Source organism: Anser brachyrhynchus, assembly GCF_964034855.1.
Source record: "Anser brachyrhynchus genome assembly, chromosome: 5".
NCBI lineage: Eukaryota > Metazoa > Chordata > Aves > Anseriformes > Anatidae > Anser > Anser brachyrhynchus.
The window spans coordinates 36,348,158-36,359,874 of record NC_137699.1 but is presented as its reverse complement, the minus strand read 5'-3'; the positions used below and the strand labels follow the sequence as shown (position 1 = coordinate 36,359,874).

General features: G+C 52.1%; 3 protein-coding genes across 4 annotated transcripts; 1 reads left to right on the top strand and 2 right to left on the bottom strand.

Annotated features, from left to right (window-relative positions):
* Positions 1-1,629: 1,629 nt before the first annotated feature.
* On the bottom strand, positions 1,630-5,003 carry LOC308196332 (mas-related G-protein coupled receptor member A2B-like). Of its 2 annotated transcripts, XR_013952141.1 has the most exons (3): positions 4,707-5,003; positions 3,021-4,108; positions 1,630-2,851 (listed from the first exon to the last, which is right to left on the bottom strand). XR_013952141.1 is itself a non-coding variant. In XM_080595214.1 (2 exons), exons 1-2 carry the CDS (start codon positions 4,799-4,801, stop codon positions 3,082-3,084), a joined length of 1,122 nt encoding a protein of 373 aa, XP_080451340.1. In that variant the 5' UTR covers positions 4,802-4,998; the 3' UTR covers positions 1,630-3,081. The 2 variants fall into 2 exon arrangements, 1 of the variants encoding a protein (XP_080451340.1); XM_080595214.1 differs by having other exon boundaries at positions 1,630-4,108; positions 4,707-4,998.
* Positions 5,004-5,173: 170 nt separating this feature from the next.
* On the bottom strand, positions 5,174-8,595 carry LOC308196582 (proto-oncogene Mas-like; the record flags this gene model as incomplete). Its single annotated transcript, XM_080595719.1, is given in 8 exon segments — positions 5,174-7,020; positions 7,022-7,111; positions 7,113-7,267; positions 7,270-7,339; positions 7,345-7,362; positions 7,368-7,744; positions 7,839-7,856; positions 8,580-8,595. Coding segments are annotated over 8 exon segments (1,119 nt in total). The 3' UTR covers positions 5,174-6,645.
* A 1,130-nt stretch (positions 8,596-9,725) lies between these two features.
* Positions 9,726-11,659, top strand: LOC308196334 (mas-related G-protein coupled receptor member H-like). The gene is made up of 2 exons (XM_080595217.1): positions 9,726-10,293; positions 10,567-11,659. The coding sequence occupies exon 2, from the start codon at positions 10,603-10,605 to the stop codon at positions 11,554-11,556; it is 954 nt and encodes a 317-aa protein (XP_080451343.1). The 5' UTR covers positions 9,726-10,293; positions 10,567-10,602; the 3' UTR covers positions 11,557-11,659.
* Positions 11,660-11,717: the final 58 nt, after the last annotated feature.

Below are 11,717 nucleotides of genomic sequence, written 5' to 3'. Positions count from 1 at the left end.
TTTGTCAATGTACTATTATATTTCATAAGAAACAACCTAAATCATTGTTTGACTTAAAAGAAACTTCTTCCAGAATGTTGGCTCTTTTCTTTATAGCATATTTAACACTCTTTTTTTCATAACTTTTAAATAATGATAATAATAATAATAATAATAATAATAATAATAATAATAATAGTTCTTTTTGTACATTTCGTACTTCCTGTGATGTTTTCTTCCTGAAGTATGGTCAAAGAAAATACAAGACTAACTTGGCAATGGTTTCAATAAAACATGAAAAGATTCCACAGAGAAGTCCCTTTAACAATCTTCATGCTCCAGGCTGGACAGGGTATTGCCCCGTCACGCCTTAGGAAGAGCACTGCTGGATGCTGCCCTCTTTGTCTCTCTCACTCTTACTCATTCTTCCTTCTCGCCTACTCTCAGATACATGCAGGACACACTGGTGAGGAGAGGCTCGCTGGCAATGCAGCCCCACCAAAATCCCCCTCGCGGACCAGGTGACCCAGGTGGGTTTCCCTGAGCAGGAACAGGAGCTCTGGGACCTTGGCTGGCTGCAGTGACTCATCCAGCACTGCGGCACATTCAGCACTGGGACACATCCAGCACAGGGACACGTCCTGCACTGGGACGGATCCTGCACAGCACCAGCAGCAATTCCCCACACACCTGGGGCGGGTGCCAGGGGGGGCAGGTGCAAGGTGTGGATCATGGCTCCAGGGCTGCTGGCAGAGCTGGCCCAGCATACCCAGTCTTTATTCCCAAATTTTCCTGGCACTTCCCCTTTATTTTTTGCCTGTTCTCCCCACCTCAGTCCCACACACTGTCTTCTGTCTAATGCTTTCTCTCTAGGAATATCTTAGAGGTATCTCTGCCCCCATTACTCTTTCCCTCTGTCGGTCTCTGCTATGGAGACTGGCATCTATCTCTGCCTGAAATGGGTGATGTAGTCTTGGTAGGTGGAGAATGTGTTTGGAAGCTTCCAGGAACCATTTTGCAATTAATTATTTTCAAACTTATGCAGGGTTTCAACTTCAGGGAAGGAATTTAAAACACACAATGGCTGCAAGTGATCTGACAGGAGGGGACAGGAGTGGCCATCCTCACATCCTTGGCTTTCATGTGCCAAGACAACTCCAGCCCTGAACCCTTGGTTTGCACCCTGAAGCGGGTGGAGCTGTTCACACTGCTGTCAGCATGGAAAGGCAGAAGTGTTTTAATTGACAATCCCATGGGAAGGCACCACTGCTAAGTATTGACCTCATCAGCTCCAGGCAGTGCTCCTGTGACCAGCTGTGCACATGGAAGGTGGAGCTAGTGGGCTCAGAGAGAAGGGGGCACCTCTTTCGAGTTTGCTTCTCTAGTGTTGTCCCACAGTCTCACCAAAGAGACAGTGATGCAAGCAGATGCTCTAGCCTGTGTCTTCATGCAGGTGCGGTGAATGAACCTCTGAAGGTGTTCGTGTTTATTTGGTGGCTGCACACAGGGCCTCAGAGCTGGCTCAGCCCCCAGCTCACACAAATGCCTCTCCACCTCAGCACAGCTGAGAGTGTAGGTGCACCTGATTTTAAAAAAGAAAGCTTTAATTAGCTCTGAAGCTTGTGCCTGGAGGAGATGGAGGATCTGGTATGATGCATCGAGCAGCCTGCAGGAGCATGCACCCTGCATGCACAGGCATCGCTGCACAGGTTGTCACTGCTGAGCAGAGAAGGGCTGGCTTGTCTTTCCTACAACACTGCTCATTTCCTTTCATTCCAAAGCCCCTGGCTTGTCCATGGGGACCACGGGTGCCTCCCAAGCATGCTGTGCCTCATCCTACTGCAGCTGGAACACCACTGGAACAGCTGGGATGCAGCAGCTGTTGGCAGTGACAAGACCTCCCCATTCACGTTGTGAGGGCCCTGGGCAGCCAACAGCATCTGCCCAGAATGCGGCAGGTAGCAGAGAAGAAGCTGCCTGCAAGAAGTCTGCAGTTCAGCTCCACCACCACATTAGAGCTGGAAGCTCTTCCTGGGAACAGCTGAGCACACAGGGAGCACCAAGTGACCGAGTTTCATTCCAGACCCCAGCTCCTCGTAGGACGGGCTGACAGATGTGGAGGGCAGGAATGCACCCAAGGAAAGAGGAGCCAAGGAAGCACTGCCACTGCCCCTTTCACCTGGAGGGTCCCTGCTACCAGGATTCAGTTCTCACGGCTTCAGCAGTGTCGTTTCCATAAAAAGTTAATTGTTTTCCTTCCATCTCCCAGTATCCTCTGTCACATTGAAAATCCAGACTTTACAGAGTCTTCAAGCAGAGCTGTCCTTTTCAGTTTGTTTTTGATCCTAACGTTACTCCTCTTGTTTTTCTGGAGAAGGACGAGACACACCAGAAGTGGATACAGTCCTCAGGTTGTGGTTGCAAAACGGCTCAGGCTAACCATCTGACAGCCCAGAGGAGAGCGGAAAGGACTGCAAGAGCCAGTTCCAGTCCAAACCATCGCGTGCAGATGGCCCACACGATGCGTGGACAAAACTCAGTTTGCAGCCTTGCTGCCAGAAGAAGCACTGCATTTTGGGGAAAGCCTTCTGGGGATGATCTCACACACACGCCTACTTCCCTGTTCACAAAGTTGAATGGGAGTTCTTTGCATAGTCTTTGCATGTGTCCACACCCGCTAGGGGTGCACACACAAAGCTTTGCCCAGGCATTATTCTGCTCTGCTTTGCCAGACTCTTGCATCCAGAAGCGCTCAGCTCTTCAGCAGACACACCAAAACAAAGCACCAGCAGGAGCTAAGAGCCTCCATGGCTTTGCTTTAATAGCACACTGGCTAGAGCAAGCTCACTTTTGAAGAAGGAATGGCTCAGACCTGTTAGATAGGACAGATTCAAAGCAAAGATTTCAAAGTAAAAGGTTTTGATGGGTGTTTCACCACCTGCCCAGCGCCAACCCCAGGCACAGGTTCCTGTGCTGCCCAGCACATTTTGTTGTATTGCAGCTAGTTCTGCGCACCACCAAAGCCATTGTTCTTGCCTCACCCTGTCTCACGGGACACCTCCATCCCTAGAGCATCCTCTCCCAGGGAGGGACTGGAGAGGGTTAAACATTTATTTCCACTGAGCCTTCACTGGGAGTTTCGCTTCTGTTTTCAGGCTCTGTGATGTCTTCAAAAGCCCTCTGACAAGCCAGCCTAGGAGAGATAGGGAACTTCTTTGTACAGCTCCCTGCCAGGAAATAAATAACAGGGTTGATACTGCTGCTCACACAGGCAAACAGGAGAGGAGTGTCAAAGAAGAGAACTGAAAAATCAAACAATCTTAGCAAAAGCCAGTAAGGAAAGTCAGCATTGAAGAAGAGGAAGGAGATGACAATGAACAGAACCACAACACAGAGCTTCCTCAGGGGATATTGCCATGAACAGCACAAGACCTTGGCAAAAAGGGTTAGACTGGAAAGAATCAGGATAAGCACCGACAACAGGTAGCTCAGGGCGAAGATGACAACTGCCACTGGGGAGAAGTAGAGGGTCACAGTAAGCAAGAAGGAGAGGGCCCAGAGCAGGGCGCACACAAGTGCTGGCAAGTGCCAGGAGCGATGGCAGGGCCAGCAGGCCCGGGAAAGGGCAGACAGGGACGTGCTGGCACCGAAGGCTGCCAGGAGGTAGATGCTGGTGGTGAAAACAAAGATGATGATGATGTTCAACATAGCCATCACATCCCATGAGCCCAGCCTGTGACAAAAGCTCGGTGGTCCATAAAATATCACAAGGGCGATGGCAATGGAGAGGAGGAAGGTGAAGTCAGCGACGGCCAAGTTGAAGACATAGACAGTGATGGGGTTCCTGCGGATGTGGGAGCTGAGGAGCCAGAGGACAGCCCCATTGCCCACCAGCCCGCAGAGGCAGATGAGCAGCGTGGCAGGGACTTCGCTCAAACTGTCGGCTTCACAGTCGGTCCACTTGTAGTCTTCCTCATGTGAGGCAGCCTGCCTCATCAGCCCACGCTGCCAAGCCCCGTCATGCGCCATCCCACTGGGCCAGCTCCAGCAAGCAGGGCTGTCTCTTCCTGTGCTGGGAAACAGCATGTTCATTGCGAAATATCTGCCGCTTCGCCTTCCCCTTGCACAGCTGGAGGGATGATACGAAACAGAGGCGTGTCAGAAGCTCCAGTGTGCCCCCACACTGGGATTTTAAGGTCCTTGCAGCCATACCTCATCTTCCACATGGAGAAGCACAAAGAAAAATGAGGAACGGGGGGGATGGGGGGATGGGTATAACATGCCTGGCACAAAAGCGTGTACAGGAATGGAGCAAAAGCTATGGAGATGCCTCTTTCCTGGCTTTGGACAGGTTAGATCTGGAGGAGGGAAATAGGGGGATGAAGGGATTGTCCTTGGAGATGTCAAAGAGCAAGCAGTTTTGGGGGTGGATCTGACATGGACTCTCAGGTGCCTAATATTACAATTGATATTACTAAGCAGCTGGGTTCCTTCAGTGAGACACTAATTTCAGTATTTCCCTACCACCTTTCCCCAAACATTTGTACATCTTAATGAGCTACTGTTCTCCAATCAGATTTGATACAAATGACCAGCAAGTTCAAAAGCAAAGGGGGGGGGGGTAGAATGTGGCGGAGGAGGGGGGGAGAAGGAGGGGGGGGGGGGGGGAAGAAGGAGGCAGGGGGGTGCACTGATTAGGATGGGAAAAAACACCTGGAAAACCTGACCTTCTTTTCTGTCGCAGCCTGGAGACCTTCACTGGAGCAGACGTGCTGCAGACCTCTTGCTTGCCAGCTGCTGTCCTGTGACAGGATCTTCTCATGAGGTTTCCTGGAATTACCGCTTATAAACTGGACCATGCCTGTCCTGGTGAGCTTGTGCGGCATCCAACATGGTGTGTTTCTCAGGCCCTTTTACAAACTGCTTTGTCGTGTTCTCAGGAGTTCTTGCAAACATGGAACTACTTCACAGCATTTGATGATATCAGGGTTCTGGTTATAATCTAGGCTTGTGTTCATACAGGAAATGACTAACAAGTCTCAGAAGCTAGCCCTATGGGAAAAACAAATCATCTCGCTGTCAGGTTCCTCTTTAATTTCACTTTAAAGCAAACCCAATCCCAAAATTTTCATATCTTTGAACTGGACAGACTTTTTTTCCTGTAGTCCAGGCGGTGATCTTTAGGACCCTGTGCTACAAGCATGGCATTGCTGTAAAATTTCTGTCCGATTCAAAACTAGGTTTGCCACTTACATACCACAGCTTCACAGTGACACATGGCCTTCAAATACACAGCTTCCAGGAGCATGCTACTATGAGCAGCAAAGCTAACTGAGACTTCCTAAGACAATAGTTTCTGGAGAGCTGAACTCCAGCGAGATGAGTCGTACCCAGAGTGGCTGCAGTGTAAAGAGCTCCTGCTGCACCTGAGAGGAAGGGGTGCTCCTGCTGGGACCTGGAGCATGTAGCGGCTCCAGGGCTGAGACCTCCTCCTCTCTTCCCTGCTGACACTGCCTTTGTGTCCCCAGATACTCCCCTGGCAACCCCAGTCCCTTCGAGTGCAAACAAGTAATGATAAGAAAGCTCCGAGGTATGCCGGTGTGGTGTTGTGCAACATTATGGTCACTGCCCATGTGCTCTGAGAAAGAGCAGAATTACACAGGGTTTCTCAGCTTCTGCTTTTGCAGGCAACATCCTGAGATCAGTTACCTGCTTTTTTTTTATTTCCAACACAAGATTTACAAACATCAATTATTTGTTTGTGTCGAGGTTAAGTTCATACATCTTCAGCAGAAGCTATGTTCTGTAAATATTATGGCTGTGGTAGCAGTCACTGCTGTCTGTCAGGAGAGCTCATGAAACTGTCCAGTAGGCAGAGCTCACCCCCTTTGAGCTATCACCTGCCAGAGCCTTCACATACTCTATTTCTGTCCCTTTATTTAGGACTGCCCATGCAGTTTGCTCTATGGGGTTCTTCACCCCACGCACAGAACTGCACTTGCCAATGGTCATCCACCCCTGTCTGTCTGTCTGTCTGTCCATCCTCTGTCCAGCCTGGCCCAGTGCTGATTGCAGGCACTTGCCTCTTTACCCTGTCCCTTCCTGCCTCCCTAGTTAAACCCCCCTGATGGTGTCAAGATTTGTTTGCTGAACGATGCTGTCAGCTCCATCTGCTAGAAGTAGATGGACCTTTTCTGCCAAACAGTGGTGCAGGTGGATACCAGGACAGGGGGAGATGAAAACTTCTTTTCTGTCCCTCTCCATCATCTCCTCCAGTATGGGGGCTTGTGAGGATCAAGGCACTGGATGCTCAGTGCTTTAGTATCAGGCACCAAGGCCCCAGAGCAGGGATATCTCCACCCAGGGAAGCAGACAGGGTATGGACTGAGGCCAAGAGCGTGGTCAGGTTTACCCTGGAGAACAGATGACACAGGACTTCCAGACCACATAATTGTAGCAGTGCAAACTGCTGGGCAGCATGAGGAGACTGTCACTTTAATTTTGAGAAAAGCAAGCACATCCCACAGAACCAGCGAGTGTAGATACTGCAATCAGCATTAAATGATGTAAAAGACAACTTTATTAAAATAAGTTAAAAAGACATTTGAGAGGAGAACCAGCCCTGCTCCCCTGGAAACCTCATCGAGGACAGCTGTGACCCAGGGGTCAGGCATCTGTCCACGGCTGGGCCTGCTCGCCTGGCTGGGCAAGGGCTCTGCTCCCATGGGTGCTGGAACGGGGCGCGGAGGAAGGCCTGCCCGGGGGGATGCTGTAGGTAATTCTCGACACAGGGCCCTCACCCACCATCCGCGGATCTGCCCTGTCTTCAAAGACCCTCTGGAGAGCCATTTTGACAGATTCTCTGAAATTCTGCTTTTTGTAGTTCCCAACCAGGACATAAATAATTGGATTGCTGCTGCTGTTGATGGCAGCCAGCAGAAGGCAGATGTCAAAGATAAAATTGGTGTAGACATAGAAGTTGAGGAAGATCTGGACACTGAGTGGGATAGCAAAGAGGAGGAAGAAGAAAACAGTGAGGAAGGATGACAATGTACAGCCTCCCTGGGTGGTATTGCCATGATCTACACCTAAGCTTAATGAAGAGGATCACATTGGAGATGACCATAAAGGGGGGTGAAAAAGCAGAAACTGAGAAAGCAGAAGGTTGCAAGAACCACCCAGCTGCATTCAGAGTGACCCAAATCATACATAAAGTACACGAGCCCTGACAGCACACAGGTGAGAGCCCAGAGCAGGCTGCACATGACAGCTGTCAGGAGCTGTGGCGATGGCATCGGTAACAGAAGGGCCAGAGGGTACCCAGGCACCTCTCCATGCTGATGGCCATGAGGAGATACAGCTGGAGCTGTATGTTAGCAGAACCTGGAGTGAAATGGTAGGAGCACGTGCAAAAGCTGTGGGTGAAAGCAGCTGAGCATGGGCACATGATACATTACAAGGGAAACTGATGTGCAGAGGAGAAAGCAGGCATCCGCAACAGCCAGGTTGAGGACATAGGAAGTGAAGAGATTCCTCCTGATGTGGAAGCCGAGGAGCCAGAGGATGGTCCCGTTCCCCACCAGGCCACACAAGCCGATGAGCAGCATGATGCTACTAATGACGATTTCCGGGACATGGCCTGCAAAGCATCTGGTCCCATTGTCTCCATCCCCTGGACCATAACCTCCATAGATGGGGGGAACACTGTACTTCAGCCACGGACTGTGGTGTTGGGATGTCGCTCCATCCTCCTCCTTGCTGTCTCCTGCTCACCTAGGGAAAGGAAAGGGATGATGGAAAAGCAATGACTCTTAGGTCCCCACTGTTGTGCTGCTCTGGTCATTCAGTCCTTCCCTCGCCTCCATGGGCTCCAACATCTGCAAGCCAGAGAACAAAGAATGGAGTGGAGAAAAAAATAAAAGATGAGAAATAGGGATAAGAGGGAAAAGCTTGGGCCCAGGATGGAATGCTACAGACAGAGAACTGGAAGAGGAGTGGAGCAAGAAAGGAGAGGCATGCAGGACCCATTTGCCTGTCAAGGACTGGCAAGGGCTGAGCTGGCTAATGAAAACGTGGCCACTTCTTTATGAACCAAAAGCACTGATTTGAAAAGACGGTGATGTTGTCAGCTGTCCCTCCCACGTGCAGCAGGGAATTCCCTGTCTCCCTGTCAGTGGCTGCACATTTGTCCATGCATCCAGCAGAGTGGCCGGAGACAGCAGGAGGTGATCATGGCAGAACTGGCACCACAGCTTGGGCTGCAGTACCTCCATCCCAGCCTGCCCAGGTAGCCAGGGCTGGGGAGCAGAGGGCCCTCCGCTGATGGGGATTGTAAAACTCTCCAGAGCATCTCAAGAGCATCTCAAGACTCAGAATGCTGCATGTAGCCTTAACAAAGGGAAAAAAAATGAAAAAGAAACAAAAACAAAAAAAGAGAGAGAGAGAAAGAGAGAGAGATCATTGAAAGCAGCATACGATCTCCAGGAACACAAATGCGACTTCTGAGAAATGAGATACATGTGCATGCAACAATTCTGCCAGACAGCTGGAGTATTTCATTTCTGGATGCTTAAGCTATCTGAGGATGGCCAGGAGGTTACATTCTTGGATCCACATGGCGCTGCAGGTACTCAGCACTACATTTGCATGTGCATCCTTGCCTGCTCCAGCCCTTCCTGCCCTGCACTCAGGAGCACTGCACCAACAATGTTTTTCCCCTGCTGGCTCTTCCAACGGGACCCAGCCCCGCCAAAGGCACTGGGTGGAACACGGGTGCTGCGGATGTGGCCGTGCCACTACTGGGCAGCCAGTGCTGAGCTCAGTGAAGGCTCCTGTGGAGCCACCACCATCTGTATCCGCAGCTTCCACCCTCAGCGAGATGCCAGTGAGGGGCAGAGCTGAGGGTGCAGCTGACAGGATGGGGATGATGGTGTGTGCTTGTGCAGAACAACTTCTGCTGAAGGGAATGACTTTAACAGGAAACCTTAGGAGTAGCTCTTCTGTTGCAGGAGCATTGGAACTGGAATTATATGTCGGGATGAATCTGATGTCTTTGGGAGCAAACAACATATTTTAGAGCAGCCTAAAGTCAGCGAGGAACCAGATGTTCATCCTGGCAGCCAGGACAGCAGCCAGGAGTGGCCGATCACAGGGACACTGATCTACAGGAGAGGTAGGGCACAGAAGGGTGGGTTCCCTTGGGAAAGGTCTTCTACAGCTGAGGGACCTGCCCAGAGCGGGTGTGGAGGGCCCGTGCCCCCAGGGAGCCGTGGGAGGGTTGAACCACAACCACGCTGAGGTCAGCAGCAGCAGCCCCTGGTCTGTGCACTACCAGAAGGATGGGACTGTAGGAAAACAACCACGAGTGCTCCTGAGAGCAAGAAGGAGGATGCGGACTTCCCATGCCACCACCGTGCCCCTGGTGAAGGGCTGGGAGGACTGCACTTCTCTGTAACAGCATGCTAGAAGGGAAGCACAGCACCTGAAAGCATCCTTCCTAGTACCTGTATTTGTACCATTAGGGGGTATTACATCTGGGCTGTAAGTGCTAGTGAAAACTACCATTCACTGTTCATTTATTCAAAGATAATTTATAAACTTTTATAAACTGTTAATGCCCAAATTCGACAACTAAAACTAGTTTTTGGCTCCACTTTGAACGTGCATTCCCTCGTGCCCATGAGACATCTTGGCGATAATTCCCACATTCTTCCCACAAGGGGAGTTGCTTCTTGGAAGCACTGCACTGGCCCTGCCAGCATCACCAGCATCACGCTTTTCCGCTGCGGGGCAATGCCCACCCCGCGTGGCTGGGAAGCCCTGAGATGTGGGGGAGTGGGACAAGGAGTGATAGAAATGCGTCAGGCAGAGAGGGAAGGCAGTTGTGACAGCTGGTCGCTGCTCTGGGAGGGGCATATTTAATCAGAAAAGCATGAGGAGCCATTCACAAAATTCTTGCATGGTTTCTGGCAAAAGCCACTTCCTTTGTGGGGAAAAAAAAAATCAAGATAAATAAAAACAAGGAAGCGGAGCTCTGACGTAGCAGTGGTTACAAAACCTTTCTCGATGCCACTGCGACCCCACTGTGGCTGGGGCAGCCTGTGTATGCAGCATAGGGGCACAGAGAAGAGCCAGGGGACGAGTCCAGCGACACCCTCGTGACCGGGAAATGTTCCTCGTTGCACAACTGGCCTGAGGGGGATGCGCTTCAGGATCTGGATTTGAGGGGAGCCTGAGATGCCAGGAAACCAACGTGGATCTGCCCAAGCCCTTCTGGAAAAACAGCCCTAGCCTGCTGATTCACCAAAGCTAACAGTTAAGTGCAATGTTTTTCTTCAGCCCTACCCCACTTTTCTTTCCTCCAGCACCCGCAGCCAGCACCTCCCTCCCTCCCCGCTCTCCTGGGGACAAGCTGCGCTCTCCCCAGTGCCTTTCCCCTGCCCTGTGCTGCCCTTTTGCAGCTCCTGATAACTCCTGTCCCCGTCCTTATGCCTCCCTCTCACATTCACAATGGGAGCCCTGTTCCCCGCCTCGTCCCACTCACCCTCAGGGTCCTGCTCACCCCCCTGCCCCCTGCTCTGACCGCAGCCAGGACCGCATCCCACCACCGCCTGGCCTCCTGCCATGGAGCCGAACCACACGGCCCCGTCTCCTGCACCACCCACGCCAACACCCGATGGAGAAGACGCATGCGAGATCGATGTCCCCGATATGGCCGTGGACGGCGTCACGTTGCTCATCTGCCTCTGTGGGCTGGTGGGCAACGGGGCCGTCCTCTGGCTTCTTGGCTGCCGCATCCGCAGGAACCCCATCACCGTCTACATCCTCAACCTGGCCGTCGCTGACTTCACCTTCCTCCTCTTCATGCTCACCTCCGCGCTCCTCTACATCCTGGACAACCTCTCCTGCAGCACCTTCCCTGTCTTCATGTACCTCAGGTCGTTCCTCCTGCCCCTGCTGCTCACCCACAACATGGGCATGTACCTCCTCACAGCCATCAGCATCGAGAGGTGCGTGTCTGTCGTCTGCTCCAGCAGCCCCTGCGGCCACCGCCCCCAGCACCTGTCGGCCGTGGTGTGTGCCCTGCTCTGGGCCCTCTCCATCACTGTAATTGCTGCAGTAGCTTTCCTGTGCCTGTCACACCAGCACGAGCAATGCCGTCTGGCCCTCATCTCCATGTACGCCCTCAACTTTGCTGTCTTTGCACCATCCATGGTCATCTCTAGCACACTTCTCTTCATTAAGGTCCAGTGCGGCTCCCAGCGGCGCCAGCCCAGGAGGCTCTACATCGTTATCTTCCTCACCGTCCTCTTCTTCCTCCTCTTCGCTCTTCCCCTCAGCATCTGGAATTTCCTGCAGCATGTCAGTTACATGCTGGGGCAGTCCCAGGTGGTTTTCCTGCTTGGCTGCATCAACAGCAGCATCAACCCCTTCATCTACTTCCTGGTGGGGAGCTGCCGGAGGCGCTGCTCCTTGGTGTCCCTCCAGGTCGCCTTCCGGAGGGTCTTCGAGGAGCTGGCCGATAACACGGTGTGCAGTGACAATGCCACGATGGACACGCTGAGCCCGGTCTGTTGAAGCCTTTCTGCTACTCTGCTTAAGGCCCCCCCAGATGATGGCTGGATGGCTGGTGGTTTCACTGGGGACCCAGATCAATAAATGCCTGCCCTGTTTCCCCAGATGTCACCCTCTCACTGCTCCCTGCAGACAATAACGGGGAGGGGGGGGGGGGCAGGGGT

Excerpts from the sequence above, each read along its gene's own strand:
- LOC308196334 (XM_080595217.1), top strand. The coding sequence starts at position 10,603 with ATGGAGCCGAACCACACGGCCCCGTCTCCTGCACCACCCACGCCAACA.
- LOC308196332 (XM_080595214.1), bottom strand. The coding sequence starts at position 4,801 with ATGAGAAGATCCTGTCACAGGACAGCAGCTGGCAAGCAAGAGGTCTGC. Across the intron at positions 4,109-4,706 it reads AGGCTGCGACAGAAAAGAAG|CTGTGCAAGGGGAAGGCGAA; the intron begins GTCAGGTTTTCC and ends TCATCCCTCCAG.